This window comes from Oryctolagus cuniculus, chromosome 1 (assembly GCF_964237555.1).
Source record: "Oryctolagus cuniculus chromosome 1, mOryCun1.1, whole genome shotgun sequence".
In the NCBI taxonomy this organism is placed as follows: Eukaryota; Metazoa; Chordata; class Mammalia; order Lagomorpha; family Leporidae; genus Oryctolagus; species Oryctolagus cuniculus.
In genome coordinates, this window is record NC_091432.1 from 14,485,091 (window position 1) to 14,507,356 (window position 22,266).

General features: G+C 54.1%; 2 protein-coding genes, 1 long non-coding RNA gene and 1 other non-coding gene across 6 annotated transcripts; 1 reads left to right on the forward strand and 3 right to left on the reverse strand.

The window, feature by feature from the left end:
* Positions 1-2,667: 2,667 nt before the first annotated feature.
* CLP1 (cleavage factor polyribonucleotide kinase subunit 1) lies at positions 2,668-6,244 on the reverse strand. Of its 2 annotated transcripts, none has more exons than XM_008271466.4 (3): positions 5,996-6,244; positions 4,693-5,317; positions 2,668-3,716 (listed from the first exon to the last, which is right to left on the reverse strand). In XM_008271466.4, the coding sequence occupies exons 2-3, from the start codon at positions 5,296-5,298 to the stop codon at positions 3,045-3,047; spliced, it is 1,278 nt and encodes a 425-aa protein (XP_008269688.1). In that variant the 5' UTR covers positions 5,299-5,317; positions 5,996-6,244; the 3' UTR covers positions 2,668-3,044. The 2 variants fall into 2 exon arrangements, with proteins under 2 accessions (XP_008269688.1, XP_002709210.2); XM_002709164.5 differs by lacking the exon at positions 5,996-6,244 and adding an exon at positions 5,397-5,980.
* Positions 6,245-9,216: 2,972 nt separating this feature from the next.
* On the forward strand, positions 9,217-15,031 carry YPEL4 (yippee like 4). Of its 2 annotated transcripts, XM_051854152.2 has the most exons (8): positions 9,217-9,358; positions 9,557-10,206; positions 11,458-11,564; positions 11,677-11,793; positions 12,391-12,715; positions 12,885-12,928; positions 13,228-13,336; positions 13,483-15,031. In XM_051854152.2, the coding sequence occupies exons 5-8, from the start codon at positions 12,575-12,577 to the stop codon at positions 13,570-13,572; spliced, it is 384 nt and encodes a 127-aa protein (XP_051710112.1). In that variant the 5' UTR covers positions 9,217-9,358; positions 9,557-10,206; positions 11,458-11,564; positions 11,677-11,793; positions 12,391-12,574; the 3' UTR covers positions 13,573-15,031. The 2 variants fall into 2 exon arrangements, with proteins under 2 accessions (XP_051710112.1, XP_069926302.1); XM_070070201.1 differs by lacking the exon at positions 11,677-11,793.
* An 889-nt stretch (positions 15,032-15,920) lies between these two features.
* LOC138848928 (uncharacterized) lies at positions 15,921-19,158 on the reverse strand. The gene is made up of 2 exons (XR_011387111.1): positions 16,401-19,158; positions 15,921-16,013 (listed from the first exon to the last, which is right to left on the reverse strand). It is a non-coding gene; the product is annotated as an uncharacterized lncRNA (long non-coding RNA).
* On the reverse strand, positions 17,197-17,258 carry MIR130A (microRNA mir-130a). Its single transcript, NR_162521.1, has one exon. It is a non-coding gene; the product is annotated as a microRNA mir-130a (primary transcript).
* Positions 19,159-22,266: the final 3,108 nt, after the last annotated feature.

The following is a 22,266-nucleotide window of genomic DNA, read 5'->3' on the forward strand; positions in this document are numbered from 1 at the left end:
AGAGAGAGACAGAGAGAAAGGTCTTCCTTTGCCGTTGGTTTACCCTCAATGGCCGCCGCGGCCAGCGCGCTGTGGCCGGCGCACCGCGCTGATCCGATGGCAGGAGCCAGGTGCTTCTCCTGGTCTCCCATGGGGTGCAGGGCCCAAGCACTTGGGCCATCCTCCACTGCACTCCCGGGCCACAGCAGAGAGCTGGCCTGGAAGAGGGGCAACCGGGACAGAATCCGGCGCCCCAACCGGGACTAGAACCCCGTGTGCCGGCACCACAAGGCGGAGGATTAGCCTAGTGAGCCGCGGCGCCGGCCACAAAGTTATTTATTTATATGAAAGTCAGAGTCAGAGAGATAGAGACAGAGATCCTCCAAATGCTGCTTCACTTCCCAGATGGCCGCAACGGCCAAGGCTGGGCCTGCCCAAACCCAAGAGCCAGGAGCTTTCTCCGGGTCTCCCGCATGGTTGGCAGGACCTGAAGCACTTGGGCCATATTCTGCTGCTTTTCCCAGGTCATTAACAGGGAGCTGGATCAGAAGTGTAGCAGCCACATGGCTGCAGGGACCCAAGCCGTTGGGCCATCCTCTGTTGCTTTCTCAGGTGCATTAACAGAGGGCTGGATCGAAAGTGAAGCAGCTGGCACACTGGGATACCAGGGTCACAGGTGGCAGCTTTACCTGCTATACTACAATGCTAGCCCCATGCATAGTTTTTTTTCGTAATACACATACATGCTCCATGAGATTCTTAAACTTTTTTTTTTTTTTTTTTACTTATGAGAAAGTGCTCCCATCTGCTGGTTTACTCCCCAAAGACCCATGACAGCTTGGACCGGGTGGGGTCAAAGTTGGAAGGCAGGAACTCAACAAAGCTTTTCCGCCATGGGTAGCAGGAAGTTACTTGAAGCACCACAGCTGTTTCCCGGGGTCTGCAGTGGCAGGAGCTGGAATCAACAGCTAGAGCCTGGAGTGAAGCCCAGGCACTCCGATGTGGCATGTGGGCAACAGCTAGGCCAAACAGCCTCCGGTCTATGAACTGTTCAGTCCTTCCCCTTGTGCCCTGGACCCCATCAGCTTCACTCTACTGCATTTTCTTCCTAACGACATTCTATGTGTAAAGCTGAAAAACACTCAGAAAAAAATTGAGGAGTACCAAGCACACACATCCTGGTGACACCATTGCAGTACGGCGGGTAAAGCCGCAACCTGTGCTGCTAGCATCCCATGCGGGCACTGGTTCAGTCCCGGCTGCTCCACTTCCCATCCAGCTCGCTGCTATGGCCTGAGAAGCAGCAGAAGATGGCCCAAATGCTTGGGCCCCTGCACCCACATGGGAAACCAGGAAGAAGCTTCTGGCTCCTGCCTTAGGTCTGGCCCAGCCCTGAGATCTCTGTCTCTCCCTCTCTAACTCTGCCTTTTAAATAAATAATCTTAAAAACAACAACAACATCCCCATCATTAACTTCTTTCTCTCTAGAGTGTGCTGACTGACATCATCCTATCTAAAAAACAAACAAAACTTTTTTTCTCCCCATATACCCCACACTTATCTCCATTCCTCCATGCCCTTTGTCTGTTTTTGTATTATAAAGGCAGAGTGACAGAGAGACAGATATAAATATCTTCCATCTGCTAATTGCCTACCTAAAACAGCAGGGGGCTGGACCAGGCCAAAGCCAGGAGATGGGAATTCCATCTGGGTTTCCCATGTGGGTGCAGGGGCCAAGCACTTGGGCTATTTCCGCTGCTCTCCTAGGCGCATTACAGGGAGTTGGATAAGCAGAGCAGCCAGGACTCAAACCAGAGCTCCAAACCTGCTGCACAGTGCTGCCCCCGGTGAAAACACTCCTGCTGTTCTCTTGTGCCCTCCCTGAGTTTCCAAAATTTCATAACCAATCTAGTTGCTCAGTTAAAAAAAAAAAAAAAAGGCTAAGAATCATCCTTAGTTGCATTTCCTTATCTAGGACAAATGTCTATCCCTCCAGAGCCCCCAGAAAGTCCTATCCATTTTATCTTCAAATATTCCAAAGCGTAATTAGTTATCCCATCAGCTTCACCTCAGGTGCCCTCATCCAGTTCTCAGCAATCCTCACAAAAGAATCCTAATCTGTCCTAATTCGTGCCCTTGCTTCTATGCTCGCCTCTGGACTCCACTTTCCATACGGCAATGGTAAGATGTAAAGACCAAGTCTTTCCTTTCCATAACCACTCCTTCCCCATGGCTTCCCGCTACTCTTAAAATGAAGGCCACTCTTCACCCTGATTTACAAAAGCCCTGTATTATCTATAGTCTGCTAGCCCCTCCAGCCTCATGTCTTACCACTCTCCCTTAGTTCAGTACACTCCAACCATCTTGGTTTTTCTAATTCACCAAAGTCATCAAGCCTGCTTTTTTTTTTTTAACTTCAGAAAGAGATAAAGACCTCTCAATTTTTGGCTCAATCTCATAAAGCTTATCACCAGCATCTTCAGCTTCCCACAGTAAACCCAGTACTTCGACGGCAATTAAGAAATGGGAACCATTATAGAAAACTCCCTTGCTCGATTCACAGGTAGGTTCTAGATTTTCCTTTGCTCTAAGCATGTTAGCACTAAATCATTTCAATGTTTCTATAATGCTTAAGGGTGGTGGGAAGTACACCACTTCTACACACGGCAAAAATATTTATTAAAACAATTTTTTCCAAGTTTGAACTTTATTGGAAGGAGTTCCTGTAATTCGCACTGTCATCTAAATGAGACAGCAAGTTATAAACGGAATATAAGGCAGAGGTAAAAAAAAAAAAACCACAAACGAAAAAAGCCACATAGTAGCACAAAGAAATGGAACTCTCCAGGGTCTCAGAGAATTCAAAGTGGCATCTTAGCTGTTAAGAAACCAATTATGGTGTTCCTTGTGGCTTAAAACTAGAAAGGTCCAGTTACTGCCACCTGTTTTAAAAGGTAGATAGATGTTTTCTACTAGTCCAGTTTACTGGTGAGCTGGTCTGCTGAGCTTGTCCTATCTCAGCCCACCTGCCTGGGATGACGGCCAGGCAGCAGGCTTCCTGCTCTCTACTTAAGATCCATGAACCGGATATCCATGATGAGGAGGAAGTTCTTAGGCAGTGGGCGGGGAGCTGGAGAAAGGACAGTAAACACCTGATGCTCCAGGTCCACACTGGTCACCACAATGAACCCGGCCACGCTGGTCTCGGAAAGGTTCTCCTCTGTGCCCTCCGCAGTGCTCACACTCAGGAGGTGGTGCACCATATCTCGGCCAGGTGTGACGGGCACTAGCTTGAGCTGATTGTCCTCCTGGGACATGCCCAAAGGCAGACAGGAATCTGGGATGGTGGGTGCCCCAACTTTGTAGATTTTCACATCTGAAAACTTCACATTGAAGGCGTGGGGATAGAAGCAACCCCGGAATCCATAGAAGTACTCACGGATACGCTCATCCCTGCATTCCCGCCTGAAATCTTTGGAGCGCTCCACCACGCCCCCTGATTTCGGGAGCAGTACTGTGCGTACAAAGTGGGGCAGGTCGCGTTTCAGTTCATTGTACAGTCGTTCTTGATCCAGCACCACGACTACATCCACCTCAAATGCTGAAGCTGCATGTACCAGGGCCTGGTAACCAGAGCCCTTGACCCAGCCACAGGTGTTAATGACGCAGCCACTCACAGATGCTCTTCGGTTGACCTCACACCTCTGGTTGAACACATCTGCTAATCGAGATGTAATCTACAAAACAAACCAACAGGTCAGAACAAAACAAAAAACAAGCAAACCCCCCCCCCCCCCCCCCGCTCTTTTGTCTTTTTAAAGTAAGTGGCAAAGGGTGCTGGGCATTGTGGCAGCTTGCCAACACCAGCATTCCATAGCGAAGCACCAGCTTGTTTCCCTGCTGATGCAGCCAGGAAGGCAGAAGACGGCCCAAGTACCTGGTTCCTTTCCACCTACGTGGGAGACCCTGACGGAGTTCCTGGCCCCTGGCTTTGGCCTGGCCCAGCCCCAGACATTGCAACCATTTGGGGGATGAACCAGTGGAAGGAAGAGCTCTTTCTGTATCACTCTGCTTTCAAAAACATAGACCTTGAAAAAATGCTTTTTAACAAAAATAAGCAGTATCAAGTATAAGAAAAATGACATTTTTAGTGGCTGCAATTCTGACCCCCTAACATGAATTTAGCTTTTAAATTACTAAGAATTTAAATCCTAAATCAGGAGCCAGTGCTGTGGCATGGTGGGTTAAGTCACCGGCTGCAGTGCAGGCATCCCATATGGGCACTGGTTAAAGTCCTTGCAGCTCTACTTCCAATCCAACTTCCTGCCAGTAAGCCTGGGAAAGTAGTGGAGAATCAGCCAAGTCCCTGGGCCCCTGCGCTCACGTGGGAGGCCCAGAATAAGCTCCTAGCTCCTGGCTTTGGCTTGGCCCAGGCCCAACTGTGGTGGCCATCTGGGGAGTGAGCCAGCAGACGAAGACTTCACTTTCTCTGTCTCTCCCTAATTCTACCTTTCAAATAAATAAAATAATTTTTAAAAGTGCCCAGAAATGATTAATAATATGAGGTTTACATGTGAAACTGTCTTTTCTGAACCACGTGGCAGTCAATTCACCCTAGAGGCAAAGTGCAAACTACACAGTTTTAACCAACAAACCCCCCCACAGCTGCGTACCCTGATGGTACTGTTCCCTCCATCCCGCGGTGGCTCTCACCTTATTATACAGCTTGATGTTGGTGCCAGGCGTGGTGGAGCCAAAATGATAGACCAGAGGGGCCTGGATAGAGAAACCCTCTTCCACATCCGCTGGCCGCTCAATGTAGAGCGCCCCCATAGTGCCGGGGATGGACACAGATCCCTGGCCCACATCCAGCTCCACGTAAGTGGGACGGCGGCCCAAACGCACGGCGTAGTTGAGCAGCAGGCGGCACACCGTGGACTTGCCCACGTCGGTGGGGCCCACGACCATCACTCGGGGACCTCGCTCTTCTTCCTTCTCCGCTTGCCTCCGCATCTGCTCCAGGGCTGTGTGAGTGTTGAGGTAAAGCAACATGGGGGTGTCCTTGGAGACGTAGGCCACCTCCGTGCGGCCGCTCAGTTGCAGAGAACACCCATGCCACGTGAAAACGGCCACCTTGGCACCAGCGTCGAAGGTGAATTTCTTGTTCCGGGTCAGCTCCGTGCCAAAGATCTCTGCCATGCCGGTCAACAGCTCCAGCTGAACCGACTGAGACGCTTCCACCTCAAAGCGGAGCTCTGTTTCTCGCTCGAGTTCGAATTTCGTCGTCGGCTTCTTGTCATCATTGGTCTCCTCTCCCATCCTTTCTGAGTAGCTGTGCCTAGAACACAAATTTAGTATCAGATCTGATCATAAGCCGGGTCCCTTTGCAAAATCTTCCAAGGGACCTTTTCCCTTACCTTGCTTTACTTTTCTCCATATTTCTTAACACCTGTCTCCCCCAGTCGAATGAAATGGTTGAGCATTATCCTTTGCTATGTTAGTACCTGGAGCAGGGTTTGACAAACTGCAGGTACCTCGATAAATACACTGAATGAATGACTTGGACGTAAGAAGAAAACATACCTACAGATCGGCAAAAGCCCCGACCGCCTTCATCACTCTACTGACGAGAAGGCTACAGACGCCCGCTCCTCCACCCTCTCAGCCCACCAGAAAGGGCGTCCGCGCTGCGGACACAAAGCAGAGGGTACACCACGTGCAGGCTTAGAGAACAGCCAAGATCCACTCTGCAAACTCTTGGAGAGGCTGAACTCTTCCCTCAGCTGCCAACTGGCGGCACGCTTCCTCAGTGTCGTGCTTAAGAATTAGCAGGATTATGAGACGTTTTTTTAAAAAAAAAAAAAAAACCCACTTCGTAAACTAGAAAACGTTAACAATTATTTTCGATACGGGACCGCGGTTCTAGGTCCCGCGTCTGTCTAATCCTCCGCAGACACCGAAATCTACCCAAGCCTCAAGGAAGTGACAGTTGCGTTCCTGAATTTATTAAACTCACCTGCACGGCCACGAGCAAAAACCGGTAAACTCAGCAGCCCTTCGGGGTGCGACCCAAACCGAGCGCCAAGCCGCGTTCTCCCAGACCACTCGGGAAACACGCGCGCTTCCGTACTTGCGCAGTGGGTGATGACGCGGCCGCGCGACGCCCCTTGGGATGTGTAGTTGTGCTGGAGAGGCCGCTCAGCCTTCCGGGAGTTGTAGTTAAAGTTTTGTTTTGATCGTGACGCTAAATGTGGGCGGGGCTGTGTCCGTCCGTGTGCGCCTCGCCGGAGGGAGGAGGGCAGGGGGCGTGCCGGTTACTCCCCCGCGTGTGGGCTCGTGGGGTCGGAACGTGTTTGTGGCGGGGGTCTAGCCGTTGCGTTACTGCTCCCCTGAGTCCCGGGAAGGGGAATGGAGGCCGGGGAGGGAGCGGGACTCGAGCTGAGTCTCGAGATCAACTGCTTGTTTGGACGACGAGCCTGGAATTCGGGACACGGGCAAAACCCGGCGTGTGCAGCAGGAAAGCAGGCTGTCCGGCTGCAAGTGAGCTGTCCTCCAGCTCACACCGCGCTGGGCACGCAGAAGGCATTCAGGAAATGTTTCTCTCCTTAAAGAACAGGCGTCCAATCATTTCTTCCAGTTACCTTGTCGGTTAGTCCTTACCCAGCAACCTCCCTCCCACCCAGCGGGGAGTTTTGCTGGGGACTCTGTTTAACTCCCTAAATCCCTGACAGTTACATAAGGCCAGGCATCCACCCGCAGCCAACACATCCGGCCACGACCATAGAGAGACAGCCCTGTTCTCCTGAGCTGGGGCTTTGGAATCTTGCATTATTTTCTGTGCCATTTACTTAGCATGTGACCCCAGGCAGATCCTGGGCTTCGTCTCCCTGACACGTTTCCAGTCTTTAAGATGGGGATAATGACTGAACCCAACCTCTCAACACTATTTTGAAGATTGGAGGGGATGATGCATGTGAAATACTAAACACTACGCCTGTAACAATCTTCTGTTAGCTTTTACAATTTTATAATAGGCTGAGGGGAGGGTTGTAATGCTATAATAATAATGCCATCCATTTGGACAGTACTTTACATGTTTTCAAAGCCTGTTTGGCCATCTCCTTTCACAACCAGCCTGTAGAGTCAGCTTTATTATCTCCAGTTTCAGAGGGGGAGAGACTTAAGTGAAAAAACTTGCTCAAGCATACATAGTAATTAGAGCTAGGGCTGAAACCCAGACTTTCAGAGTCTTAGTCCAGTTATTACACTAATAGCTAACAGTTGGATGGTGTTAGAAGCCAGGTACTGTTCCATGGGCTCTACAGGTGTAAATTCATTTAATCCTGGCAAGAGTCCTGTGCAGGAGGCAATGTAATTGTCAACCTCACCTTTCTTTCGGTCAGCTCACACAGTTAATCCAGATGGAGGAGCTGTGAGGATTTCCTGCTGGCCCTGCTTAGTGCTCACTTTCCAAGCAGTGCTCCCCTTAATTCTTTTTTATTTTTATTTTTTTGATGGCTTACTTAAATGATTTCATTCACTCTGCATTAGTTCTCCAGTTAACACTTGGGCATCCCCTAATCTCACACCGTTCTTCAAAAATTCGGTTCCAGCCTTCCATGTGCAGATGTTCTGCCTGAGTGAGTTTACCCTTTTCCATTTCCTTGTACTCTGTCTCCCCCATCTATTTCTTTGCTTCCAGATCTCTCCCTCGAGACCATTCCTACCAGTTACCTGAAGGTCATCTTTATTTGAGCATTGTATAACCATCTCGAGCTGAATTTAGGGAGAACACCACCCTGCCTTTTAGCCTGCTCGCCATTTTGCTTCTTAAACACAGAAAAAGGGCACAGTATTTAAGGCATCTGGGCTTGCCCACACTCTCTCACTTTCAGTCTCTCACCAAGCACTCCTGCCACCTCCACCCCACGCCCAAATAACACTGTCCTCAGATGTCTTTCTCATTTCCCTCTCCAGCTAAATGCTTGGTCATTTTCTTTCTAAACTGATATGAATTCATTGGTATCCTCCTTGCTTCTAGTCTTTCAATCCCTGCCCTAAAAACTGGTCATCTTCCTTTTCCCCACTTTGCATGTTTTTTCTCCAAATGGCTCCCGGATTTCCCCCTCCAGTTATGTTTCCTTTCTCATCTGCTGCCCAGAACCCTTCTCTCTTCTGTCTTTACCCGACTCCCCCTCCCAGTTCCAAACCGCTGGTACTGTCCCTAAAGATAAGATACTCACATTGTGTTTTCACAATTTATTTTAATTGAATCTTCCCTGATTAAATAGTCAGCATTCCTTTTTCCCCCCCTTTGTGGCTGGCAGTGCCTCCTAACACCACAGTTCCCTACCTTAACTTTTTTCCCTCCATGCATGTGAGAAGAAAAACAGATCACCTGTGGCACTTTCTAGAATCCTTTATTTTTGTAATACTTTCCTTGCTGAATGTCAGCCTTTGTTAAAAATGGGCGCTTTGTCTGTGTCCACATACTTCGCATAGGATACCACTCGGTGAGAAAAAATCTGAGTCAAATGAAATTTACCTGGAGGCTTACAGAAATACAGCAACAAAAGATGGGATTTCTTCATAAGACACAGTTTGATACAAGATTCGTGAAAATACCAGAATTTAATAGTGCTTAGGGATAAAAGTTGGAAATGCTATCTTTTTTTAAGAATTTATTTATTTGAAAGGCAGAGTTACAGAGAAACAGAGTGAGAATGAGAAATTGATCTTCCACCTGCTGGTTCACTCTCCAAATGCCTGTAACAGCCAAGGCTGGGCCAAACTGAAGCCAGGAGCCAGGGTCTCCCATGTGGATGGCAGGAGCCTAAGCATTTGGGCCGTCTTCCACTGCTTTCCCAGGTACATCAACAGGAAACGGGATTGGAAGTGGAGCAGCCGGGACTCGAACCAGTGCCCATATGGGATGCCGGCACTGCAGGCGGTGACTTAACACACTACACCACAACGCCAGCCCCTGAAAATGCTATCTTGAAATAACACTACCTGTTTACTAAGGGTCTATCACAGGCCAGGCACTTCATGGCATTTACATGTTATCTCAGTTATTGCGTGTCTCCTTAAAGTTAATTATTATTAGCTTCAAGTAGAAGAAGAGAAGAATTGAAGCCCAGGGAGGATCGGCAACTTGTCTCGTGACTCTAGGTGAGTAATGGGCACAGCTGAGGTTCCGACTCCTTGAGGCCAAAGCCAGACACTCGGAACATGGCTGCAGATGCAACCCAACTGCCGTTCCGTGAACGTCCTCTGTGCACAAGGCTCTGCGCTAGGCACTGCAGTCCTGGGATGCAGGGAAGTTTCCCAGAGGACTGGCCTCAGAAACTTTACAGCCCAGCAGAGAACCTTACATAATGTAGGTGTCTCCATTGTGAAGCACAAGCAATTTGGGGGGCTGATGAGAGGTCCCTGCGCGTGAGATGTCTTATCTGGTCTCAGACTCCTGTGAGGCTATTATACAGAGGGTTGGAAGTGCCTGGCAGAGTACTTGTCTGGGGGCACAGTTTGCCATCCATAACAATTAGCAAGCACATCCTTCTTTTCCCTGTGTCAGGGCTGGGATCGGAGCTGAAAGGGGAAGATGTATCATCTTGAACGTGTGTGCGCGCGCCTGGCTCTCTGCATCCATTTCTCGCTTCGCCAGCCTCGCCACCTCCTTTCCTCCAGTCCTGCCACCCTTACTCCTCCGTGCCCAGCCCTGTCCTTCTCCCAGGTTCCGTCTCCTTGTCCACACTGCCTTCCTCCGTAACAACCTCTCGCCCACCACCAGCACCAACACCCCTCCCTCTACAGACCCCTGCTCACTCATCCTTCTGCCCCCACTCCCCTGCATCACTCCCACAGCCCCGTCCCCTGATGCCAGCCCCCTCCCTTCCTCCCGACCCGCCTCCTGTGTCTCCCAGCCCTGCTCTGACGTGGGAGGTGAGGGGGGTGGGGGACGGATGACTCACAGTGTTATGATGCAGTTCCACAACACACAGCCACATTCACCCACAGACCGAGGGACAGAACGAGAGACAACCTCTGGCCCCCCGGCAGCTGGCCAGCTTTGCAGCCCACCCCGTCTTGAGCCCCCAACTACCCTCCCCCGCCCCATCCCCTTCCCAATTGAAGGAGCGGAAAGAGAAGAGAGAAGAGTGAGCAGAGAGATTGAGAGAGATTGAGAGAGAGAGATAGACGGAGATCTCTGGAGCAGACCTCAAGGTGAGGGGGCAGCCCTTCTCCACATGAATTTTCCTCCCCTTTGCAAATCTCCTCCTCCCGCGGCGTGTTGCTTTCTCCCCTTTGCAAAAGCATTATTCATCCACCCTTTGTCCTCCCTTCCCCCTCCCCGCTCCCTCTGTTTCTCTGCTTCTCCATCCCTCTCCAAGCTCCGATGATTCCCGCACTTATTTCCCGGCAACTTTGGCTGCAGACTCACTGTTTATTGTTTTGCTGCTCGCGCAGACCCCCCCAAAGCCTACCCTGGGAGCTGGTTGCGCTGCTCATTCCTCGGACCATACCATACCGCGGAACGCCAGCCTAGGGGAGTCTGAAACCTAAGCGCAGCCGAGAACATCCATTGTGAGCAGGTGTCCCCCCCGCCCCCACCCCGCCAGGAGGCACGGGACTCGCACCTGGTTCCTCCAGCCTCCGCCTCGGCGCATCTGTTGTCAGCTGTCAGTCCTCCCCACCCCCTTCCCTGCCACCCACCCCACAGTCCAGCCTGGCTCGCTTCGGGGAGCATCCACTCCCCAGCGCTCGCCTGCCTTTGTTTTTCCCCCAGTCATTTGCCCAACTTGCTTCTCCCTGTGATCAGAGACTAGGAAGGAAATGACCCCTACTCCCCTTTCCGTGATTCTCTGGTCTTCCGTGCAGCCTCTCCTGGGCTATGCAAGGGGAGAGGGAGGGAGGCATGACAGGTGGAGGCTGGGGAAAGAGCCCTAGTGCTGGGACCTGAGTTGCCCCCCCCCCCCCCCCCGCCAAGAAGGCATCTCAAGGTGGTGTGTGTTGGTGGGGAGCTCACTGGCGAAGTGGAAGGCCAGCCTGGGAAGTGGACGCTGAACAGTAGCCTCCCAGCAAGGAAGGCCCATTTCCTGCAGCCAGGGCCCAATGTCACCCTGAACTCTGCCCAAGGTGTCTTCCTGGGGCCCGGCCAGGGGGAGCGGACCTGAGATGAGAAGATGCTTTCGGACAGGGGTTTTGTGGAGAGACTGCCTGGTGGCCCTCGGAGAGACTGGAGTAACAGGGGCACCGTGGCCACTGCAGAGGATGGGATGGGGAGAGCCTGTTTGCCTTGGTAATAGTGCCCATGCTGCCTCCTGTGCTTGGTGGTCTAGCCTCGCCAGAGCACCCCAGCTGGCATCTCAGAACCAGACTTGGGCTGAGCCCAAAGGCCCCATGGAGGAGAAGGCAGCTCCTCACCTGCTTATCAGAGCCAGCTGAGACACCTCCCTCCTTATCCTCTGCTTCCAGCACCCGCAGCTACGTTAAGGCGCCAGCAGTCCTCACCAGAACCCAGCAAGTACTTCGTCTTCAGTCACCCACAGAGTCATCGCTGTTTGACCCCGCCCTGGGAGAAGGTAGACACACTTTCTGCCTTGTGCCCCCCAAAAAGCACAGCTTTGAAAAAATATGAGCGTCCCCCTGTTCCGCAGCTCATCGTGGATGTTGCTCTCACATTGTGTTACACAGCCCTGCCCAAACTGGGAGCCCGGCTTCCCTGACGTGTTACTGCTTTCCCATTGGTCCAGCGGTCAGATTCGCCTAAAGGAAAGCTGTCCTCGCTCCCAGGGCTGGGAAGACAGCCAGGTGCTTCTTCTGAACCGAAATGAGTGATCCAAGGCCCGGGATGGGGAGAAGAACTATGTGTGTGAGGTCTTTGGCTCCAAAGGAGCCACTCGTTAAGTTTTACTGAGTCGCAGAGTGCAGGAAGGAGCCGGCCCCAGCAGAGGGCTGAGGCAGGGTGTGTGCACCTGCTTGCTCCTCCCTCCCATACCAAATGTGTAAAGGACCAGTTGCACTGCAGTTGGAGGCCACAAAAAGGAACCACCACCGGGCCACCCCAACTTCTAAAGGGTCCTGAACCCAGGTGCCTCCCCATGCCTGCAAGACGCAGGTGTTCAGGGGCCAAGCCACCAGCGAGGAGAGGGCGCCTGCAGACTGCCTCCATGGTAGCGTGTGTGCCAGCAGCTGCTCTCAGTGGGAAATGGGAGAGGCTGCTGCCACCCCACAAGGGAGAGGCACCGACTCCCTGGTTATGGCGCCAGAAGCCTGGAACCGCTGCCGGGCTTGCCAGAGCAGCTGGGACTCCAGGGGCCGGGGGAGGGAGGGGTGCAGGTGAGCTGAGCTCCATCTCCTGCATTCCCTCAGGAAGGGCTCCCCTGATGCTCCCTCCCCTCTTCCCAGGTGACCTCCATTTCTACCTGGTTCTCGTCTGGGGGGGCCCTGGCCGGGCAGCCCCCCCACATTTCTCCTGCCCTGAAACACGGCTCTAGCCAACCTGCTCCGCTGCTTCACCTGCGACCGTCTGTGTGGGGGCTGCACGGCGCCAGCCCCTCCAGCCCGCCAGGGCATCGTCCTGCAGCCCGTCATGCCCAGCTGTGACCCTGGCCCAGCCCCTGCCTGCCTCCCCACCAAAACCTTCCGCAGCTACCTGCCCCGCTGCCACCGTACTTACAGCTGTGTCCACTGCCGTGCACACCTGGCCAAACACGATGAGCTTATTTCCAAGGTAGGCTAAGTGGGGGTCCCTCTCAGGTCAAGTTTGCCCAGACTTCACCCAGGGGTAGGGGTGTGGCAGCAAAGCCCTTCCTCACCCTGCCTATCCCCCGAGCCTGCGGGGTCATGTAGTGGGGCCCAGGGGGTCCCTGGTAGTCACCATCTATCCTGTGTCTCCACAGTCCTTCCAAGGGAGCCACGGCCGAGCCTACCTGTTTAACTCCGTGTGAGTCCATCTCTTTCCTTGTGTGTGTGTGTGTGCACGCGCGGGACTAGTTTCCTCTGTGGGGAAAGCCAGCAGGAAACGATCTTGCACCTTTAGTCTGTGCCTCTGTTTCTGTTAAGGGGTTTGGGAAATCGGTTGGTAGTTCTCGGTGGGGAGCCCGGGGTAGAATGGAAAGCACAGCATTGGAGAGGCGAAAACTGGTGGGTTGCCCAAGGCAGTTAGTTCCCCTGGGCTGCTTGGGGGCTGGGCTGACAGAGCGACCCCACTGGGGGCTGGGTCCTTCCTGTTTCCTGAGACAGGGTCAACGTGGGGTGTGGGCCAGCCGAACAGCGCCTCCTGCTCACGGGGCTCCACTCGGTAGCCGACATCTTCTGCGAGAGCTGCAAAACCACACTGGGTTGGAAATATGTAAGTACTTGGGACCACCCTCATGGCCCTCCAAGCCCTAGTGACCTCATGCAGGGGCTTTGCATGGCCCAAAGCTCCAGGCGCTGCTCTAGAGGGAGGGGGGAGGGGGGTGGGGCCTGGATGGTCACTGCTGCCCCCTCCGCCAGGAACAAGCTTTTGAGACAAGCCAGAAGTACAAGGAAGGGAAGTACATCATTGAAATGTCACACATGGTGAAAGACAACGGCTGGGACTGAGGGGCTCAGGCAGGCTCTGCGCTTCCTCCGCATGCCCCACCCTCTCCACACCTGCCCCCTGGCCCTGCCAAGCAGTCCATACCAGCATGAGTACTGCCCCACCCCTGGGGGAACCCGGCTCCAACCAACGCCTCCCCTGCCTCCACCACTTCACCACCAGGCCCCTTCTGGAACTGGGGTCTGGGGGTGCCCCAGGGGTGTTCAAGGCTCAGGAGTGGGCAGCAGCCAGGGCAAAGGGATGGGTGCGGGTCCCTCTAGTCCAGTGTCCGGTCAGCTGAGATGGCGGGGGTGGACTTGAGCTCAGGCAGAGGGCCCCAGGAGTGGTCAGGTGTCAGCCCCCCTCAAGAGAGCAGAGGAACCCTGGGTCACTAGGCTGGCAGGTCCCAGGCCACGGGACAGCCTATGAGAACAGGATGGGGTTGGAGTGAAATTTTGAGCTAAGAATCTCTGAGGGTGAAGTTTCCCACCCTCGTTTATGGGAGAAAAGGACCCCGGGGGGTGAGAGGGAAATAGCCCAATCTCAGGCCCTGGGAGGAAATAAAAGAATGACGGGGTTTCCATTTCACTCCACTTGTTTATCTTCGCACTTACGAGGCACTTTTGAGTATCTAACCTTTGCCATTGGGTGGGGTGGGGAAAGCTGCCCCTGGAACAGCCCCACCCCCAGCTGGGTGTTCCCAGAGCAAGCAGTCTTCATGGGCACCCTCCCGGGCCCAGCCACTGCTCCCTGGGACCCAGCCCCCTGGAGGACAGGTGGAAAATCAGGGCTACGGGGCCAGGCTTTCCCGTGGCTGCCACCAGCGAATGAAACTTTTGTATGATATATAAAGTGTTTGGGTCTATTTTTAATAAAAAGGGGAAAAGCAACTTTGAGGCACTCTGTCCTCTGACTTTCCTTCCTCTTGGCTTAGTGTCCCTGCCCTCTCCTCCCTCCACCCCGGGCTTGTTCTTGTACGCCGCTAGGGGGCAGCAGTTGCTTTGTCTGTGGCAAGACACTCCCCGCCTCTGGCTTCCATGAGTATTCAGAAGAGGTTTTGCTTCATTAAGGATGGGTTCTTGTGAGCTGTAGTCTGGCTGCAGCACCCAAAGCAGCTCGGGTCTTCTGGGACACCTGCCAATAAACCTATTTTTGCTGGAATCCAAGATGGGGCAGCTACAAGAGGTTCATTCCAGAACAAGGGTTTTCTTGGGTCCTAGTGCTTTTCTGCCTGGTTCTGTAATGTTCTGGTCAGCTCATGGGCACACTTAGGGGCTAAAAGAGCAACCGGCCAAGATGCTGCCTTGGCAGTTGACAGGTGTGGAATGGAATGGCTCAAAATCACAGCATCAATAAAACCTTGTGACCCAAGGGGCATTGGGGTGGGGGGGAGGATAGTGATCTTAAATTTCTACTGTTGTTGGGTGCCCAGTGCCTACCAGGGAGATTGTACATGTCATAAAAACCTTTTTGTAAGTTGTATCGCTATTTGCAGATTCATTCATTGATACTAAGTATCTATAAGCACCTCTTACTTTCAAGCATTGTGTGAAAAACGGGACGAATGGTGAGCTTGATAGCCATGGCCTGACTTCATGTAGGAGGCAATCTCAGTAGACTGTGGTAGACAGGAATTTGTAGAGGACGCTTGGGAGCTTGCAGGGGAGGACTCTGTCTAGACTTGAGGCATCAAGAAAGGCTTCAGGGAACCACAGTGGCACTTGAAGGATGAAAAGCTGTTGGGTCAAGGGCAAGTGTGGGGAGATGTCCAGGGGCTCCAGCTCAATTTAAGGAAACACTCCTGCTTCCTTAAAAGTATGGGTGCAGGTGTAAGAGATCAGAGATGAAAGAAGCAAGAGCCATGAACCAGTTAGAGAATCTGGGTTTCACCCTGTGGACGCTGGGGAAACAGCAAGATTCTTGTTTGGAACGAGAGTGGAATGGCACCCCCAACTGGCTGTTTTGTGCCCAGACAGGAGGCTGAAATAAACGTTTTCGTAGATCAAAGAAAGTAAGGGACGTGGGACATAACGCTAGCTGTACCATCTCAAACCCTGGTATCAAACTCCGAATGGAGAGGCAGGAGGAAGAAAACCGGAAGGCACAGAGGTGAGGGAAGGGCAAGGAAGAGCAAATGGAAGCCATGGAGGAATGAAGTCCAGCGTTTCCAGGCAGGGGTGCTGTCCCACTCTGCAGCCCCTACAGGCTGAGTGGTGCTTCCTGGGATCCAGCAGGGGACTCACACACCCTGCCAGTCCCACCGTTTGCACTGAAGTGCATGAAGGCTTCTCAGGCACAAACTAGTTTGCCTTCCTAAAGAAGTTCCCCGAATATGCCTCTGTCTCCATCTCCTGTAACAAGTTCTTATTAGGCTAGCTAGGCGCTGTGAGAGACAGAGAAGTAAATGGCACAGTTGCTGCTCTCAAATTCTTCAGTCACTGCTGAAAGAATTCGGGGAGCTTGGCTCAAGGAATCTTTTTTTTTTTTTTTTTTTTTTTTTTTTTTTTTTTTTTTTTTGACAGGCAGAGTGGACAGTGAGAGAGAGAGACAGAGAGAAAGGTCTTCCTTTGCCGTTGGTTTACTCTCCAATGGCCGCCGCGGCTGGCGCGCTGCGGCCGGCGCACCGCGCTGATCCGATGGCAGGAGCCAGGAGCCAGGTGCTTTTCCTGGTCTCCCATGGGGTGCAGGGCCCAAGCACCTGGGCCATCCTCCACTGCACTCCCTGGCCACAGCAGAGAGCTGGCCTGGAAGAGGGGCAACCGGGACAGAATCCGGCGCCCCGACCGGGACTAGAACCCGGTGTGCCGGCGCCGCTAGGCGGAGGATTAGCCTAGTGAGCCGCGGCGCCGGCCTCAAGGAATCTTATGTAGTCCCCAAGAGCTGGTTGCAGACAGTGCCGCCTGCATCTTAACGCACACCCTCAAGATGCTCCATTATCAAGCAGCCTGTAATGAAGGGGAGTCATGCTGGGCATTACAGGTGGGGGTGAGGGAGGGATGAAGTCTCCTTTCCATCCCCCAAAGGCCAGAGAAGGAGCTGACAACCATGGGTGCCAGGGGCACACAGCTTCATTTCCCCGGGGCAGCAACTTCTTTCCTGTTCATCCCTTTATCCTCAGAGGTCTACTCTGGGCCTCACATGGATTCCTCCCATCTTCTCCACCCTCTCTCCTTCCCAGGATGAGTCTAGGAACCTCTCTCCTTCTTAAGCCATGGAACCGCCACCACCTTTACCCTTCAAGGCTTGAGACTCTGGCAGATACTTCATACAACCAGCAGGTGGCACCCAAACCTTCCACCCCTCAGCTCAGAAAAATCCCCAGGTAGCGACAACCTAACTCAGACCTCGGTTTCCAGAGGTATGCCTCTGGGTGATTTGTGCGGCATAGGGCAGGGTTATATTTAACTTTGGACAAACTGCTTAAACCTTTCTGGCTCTTTTGTTGTTGTTGTTCCTTTGTAAACGGGGATGCTACCTGCGAAGTGATCTTAGGGGTCACAATCATGGACGCAGTGTTTAACATGTGCACTGCATGTACGCACCTACACGGGGGCTCGTTCCCACTACAGGAGCTGACTGGTGCCCAGCTGGGAGAGGACATTACGACGCTGAGGAGGCAGCCGGCGCGGGGTAGCACTACATGGCCAATGCCCTTTTGACATTGCACTGCTCGTGATAGGCGCAGACAGTAGCACAATGTGAAAAGAGCTCTGGCCAGCAGCAGAGGCATGCCAGCTGCGCGACCTCACCCCTTCTCCCAGCCCCCGGCCCACTCAGCTCAAAGCCTCCCCCTGCCCTTTCTTATCTTGGGTACAGCTTTCCTCTCTCTGCAGTAATCTTTCAGTCTCTCCTCCTCCTCTCACTGTCTTCCTCACCTCCTTCCTAGCATAGAAAACACCTTTTTCTTTGACCTTTCAGGGTAGCAGGAGGCAGTAAAAGGGATACCTGGAGCTTGGCACTCAGTTCTCAAAGGGACTGGTAGAACCCCACAAGCCTGGGGAACACGCACATGAGGCCGTTCACCCGGAATCTGTGTTTCTGTCAGCTTCGCTGGCCGACAGGAAGGCACTTGGCAGCCATGACCACACGGCCCTTTCTCCTCATCTCCAAAGCTCTCTCGCCTCTTTAGACTAAGTAGAGGGGAGTGGCCGGTCTCAAGGTGACAATCTCAGAGGAACCCTCCAGGACCAGCGTGAGGGAGCTGAAGCCACAGGTCCCCAGGCAGCTCTGAGAGAGAAGTTTCAGGCCCGGAGGCGAGAAAGGTGCTGGTGAAAACCCCACCCTTTCATCTCCTTTTGGGAGGCATTCAAAGCACTTGATGGATTCAGCATTAAGCAAAAAGATCAGAGCGAGCCCTATCTCACACTGGGTTAGGGACGAAGCTTTCAATGGCAGTGGGATTCCAACCTGAGTTGTTTCCTGCCCTGCCCAGGCAATCCAGTTAAGGAGCCTTCAACCTCCTGTTTCCCCCGTGCCATCCTGGCCCAAGGGACTCAAACCTAGGACAAGCCATGGCCACTGATTAAAAGTGGAAGCCAGAAGACTGCTCTGTAAAAACACCGGCTACCCGCGGGTTGAAGCTCGAAGCCGTGGCCTAGCTCAGCTACAGTTGTGACTTGATGAAGGGACGGGGTGCAGCCCAGAGGGGCACAGGCTGGGGGATTCACCTGGTGTCTCACCAGCCAAGGCCTCCCAGGTGCCAGGGAGGTGCCCCACTCCCCACTCCCCAGCCAGCAGAAGGAACACACAGAATTCCAGTAGGGAGCTCTTCATCCCAGCTTCCCCTCCAGCCTCCCCCCACCCCCCAGGAAGCAGCAGAGTCTCTCTCCCGCCTTCCCAGGCACTTTGTTCCTGTAATCTGCAGACACCAGCCCTGCCCCACAGTTTGCACAGTTCCAGTGGAAAGAAACCCGGGCCCTGCTAGGGTCAGTCCCAGGCCTCTTCTCCAGGGGTCGGGCAAACCAGCTGGGAACTGGGTCTGCCCACAGCAGGGCAGAGAGGCCAAAGCAAGGCTGCCCAGCAAGGTTCAGGGAGGCGAGGGGCAAATTCTACCCCCAAGGAGCTCCCAGCGCTCTCCTTGGGAAGGGAAGAGAGAGGGGGCTGGGAGAGCGAGCCCCTCAGCTATCGCACACCCCACTCATTCCTGAGAGCTGGCCCCGCCATTCACCAGCCAGCAGGACCCCTCCCCCACCATGGGCCCAAGAGCCATCCCCAGCTCCTTCCAGAAGCGGGTGTAGAGACAGAGGAGGAAATGGGGGAGGGGAGGCCCCGGCTCAAGTTCTCTCCACTCCCCCTCCTCATTGGCCACCATCTTCCGGCCCCTGCCCCCCAGAGCAGCAGGGGCTGGGGCCCAGCCTGAGGAAGGGAGAGAAAGGGCAGGTGGGGGGTTAGCTGGAGCAGCAGGGGCAGGGGGCTGGCCCCAACTGTCTCCTCCCACCCCCTCCCCGCAGCCATGGCGACGGGAGGAGGAGACCAGGAGGGTCCTGAAAGCCATGTTCTGTGAATGGGATGAGAGGGCCAGCTGGGAAGTGGGGGGGCGAGGGGCGCTCTCCCTCAACACCCAACTGTGCCCAACGCACACCTCGGGGCTGGACCACACACACACACACACACACACACACACACACACACAAACTCAGCCGTACTCGCGGCATACTCCGCCTTCACTACGAGAGCGGGAGCGAGGGTGCAGCCGCCCGCGCCCCAGCGCCCCTCAACGCCCCACAACTAGTAGCTCAAGGGCCTCACCCCCCTCGCCGCCGCGCGCAGCCCTGGGCTCACCCCCACAAGTTCTGGAGGCGCACAACTCTCTGCCCCGCGCCAACACCCTCGGCGCCCGCGACCCCTCGGCACACACCCACCAAGTCCCCAGAGTCCCACTCCCTCAACCCCCGAGCTCAGGCACCGACAGATGGCTCGGCCTCGGCCGGGCCCCACGGAGACCCCCCCAACACACACACACACCCCAACCTCTTCCCCACCACGCCCCCCACTGGAAAATGACAGTGAGGCCACCTCGGAGAGACATGCCCGGTGCTTCCCACATCCACTGTCGGGAAAGGAAAAAGAGCAGAGATGCCCAGAGTGGAGGGTGAGGAGGGGGAGAAGCAGACGAGAGAAAGAGCCCAGACCACCGCCCGCCCCTCGCCCAGAGAGAAGAAAACCGAAAACCGGCGGCGTTACCCTTCTGGGAGCTCACGGTACCCACACCTTGCTCTTCGTTACGTTCCTCTGCCTGCCACCTCCTTCTTCCCGGGCTCTTTCTCTGCCCTGCCCTCCCCCTTGGCTCCCCTCCTGGCCTGGCTCCCCCTCGCTCACGCCCTCTCGCACCCCGCCAGCCCCTCTCCCCCGCCGGGCTCCGATTCCCTGCGGCCGCCCCTCCACCCGCCGGCTGGGGCCGGGGCTCCGGGGCCGGCCGGCCGCTGCGCCCCTCTCCTCTGCAGATCTGGCTTTTCCCCCCTCGCCCCCTTTCTCCTTCCACACTCCCTGCCGTCCATCTTGAATACTTGGGATTCTTGAATGGAGTGAGCAGGATCCGCTCCCCCAGGCTCCCATTGGCTGCGGGTTAACCCTTTTGAAACGAGATCCTCCCTCCCATTGGCTCCCCTCTTCTCCCCCAACCCCCACCCCCTCCGCCTCCCAACAGCCGGCGAGGTCAGGGCGCTCGCGGCGCCCCCTCCCCTGGCCTCTCGTCACCCCACCCCCACCCCGGGACGCCCCCTCTCCCGGCTTGGTCCGTCACGCCCCCGACTGGTCTGCAGGTGAAGGCTGATGCAGTTCCCGCCAAATGCGGCCCCCAGGTGGGGCTGGCAGGAACCCTGTTTCCAGATGGCCCTGGTGCTGGACTTGGAGACCTTGAAAGACGCAAGGGGTGCGATTTCCCGCCGGGCTGCAACCCCTCCTTCACTGGAAGTACTTCTCCCGCAGGGAGACCGCCACAGCCCTTAAGCCTCACTCAGGGCGATGGGAGAGGCTCCTGGACGCGCGCGCCCCCAGGGTTGGGCAGCAAGAAGGCAGCTCCAGAAAGATCTGGGGCTCTTCGGAGGAGCTGATTCCCTGAGCCGCCGCAGGGCAGGCCTGACCCGATCAGGAATGTGCAGCATCCGAAGCTCTGGCAGTCGCAAACATCCTTTCCAACAGACCGTGCAGCGCCGGGGCCCAGGTGCAGGGCCCACTCAGGGCGCTGACTTAGGAGGAGCCCAAAGAGGCAGCAGGACGATGACTGTTGGGAGTAGTAGGGCTCCTCGGCTCCCCGCCCACAGCTGCCAACTACGTGCTTGGTGGGGTCATACTCCCTCTCTGGGCTGTTTGCTCCTTTGCAAACGATTGGTCTACAGCAAGCAACTCTAGGGAACTGTGTGTTAAGATGAACATGTTCCCTAGTTGCACCCTCCAATATGGTGGCCACTAGCCACACGTGGCTGCTGACCACTTGACATGTAGCTGTTTTTTTTTTTTTTTTTGCCACACGGATAATGGTTACTGGATGGGACAGTGCGGTACTAGAATCCCTGTGGGCTTTCTGATAGATGATAAATAATATTCTATGATTCTGGTGGGGGAGTGATTTATTTTTTGGGGGGAGTGTGTGAAGTCCTCAAGATCTAAATCGTAAATCACCAAGGGAATCAATAGCCAGGAGAAGGGATTTAAATTCCTTCTATCAGGGTGGATGTTGAGGTGAAACAGGTTAAGCTACTGCTTGGGACACCCACATCCCATATTGGAGTGCTGGCTTGAGTTCCAGCTGCTTTGCTTCCAATCCAACTCCCTGCTGATGTGCCTGGGAAAGCAGCAGAAGATGGCCCAAGTATTTGGGTTCCTGTCACCTACAAGGGAGACTCGGATGGCTTTGGCCTGGCCCAGCCCTGACTGTTGAAGTCATTTGGGAAGTGAACCCGTGGAAAGAAGACTGACCTCTCTCTCTCTCTCTCTCTCTCTCTCTCTCTCTCTCTCTCTCCCCTTTCTCTGTCACTCTGCTTTCAAATAAATGAATATTCTAAAGGAGTCTTTCTATCTTTGTCAGGAATCCTTTTCATAATGGATACCAGTTGCTGAACGCAGGTCTCTTAATAAACCCACCTCATCTGTCGCCAATACTCATTTACTACTACAAGGAGATATTACCAAAGGCCTGCACTGATGAGAGACAGAGGAGGAGTTCAGAAGAGGGGAGGGTTGCTCCCAATGGAGAATGGAACCCAAGAAGGCTCCCTGGAGGACGTAGCATGCGGGTCTTGAGGAACAGAAAGGGTTTAGACAGAAAAAGATGGGAGGAAGGAGAGCAAGGACATGGCAAGGAGAGGGAACAACACAAAGGCTGAGAGGTGAGGAAAAGCAGATGCGTTCAATATTGGCTGAAAATTCAGTCAGAATCCAGCATAGGGAGCAGAAAAGAGGCAAAGGCTGAGACAGCATGGATGCCTTGAACACATCCCGCTACCCTCTCAGCGCCAGACTTCATTTTCCTTGAAGATGCTCTTACCTTTTCCCTCCAATGTCCTCCACCCTCACCTCTCTGCTGCTTTTTTTTTTTTTAAATAAGATTTATTTATTTATTTGAAAGGCAGAGTTACAGAGAGGCGGAGGCAGAAAGAGAGAGAGGTCTTCCATCCGCTGGTTCACACCCCAGATGGCCACAACAAGCGGAACTGCACTGATCTGAAGCCAGGAGCCAGGAGCTTCCTCTGGGTCTCCCACACAGGTGCAAGGGTCCG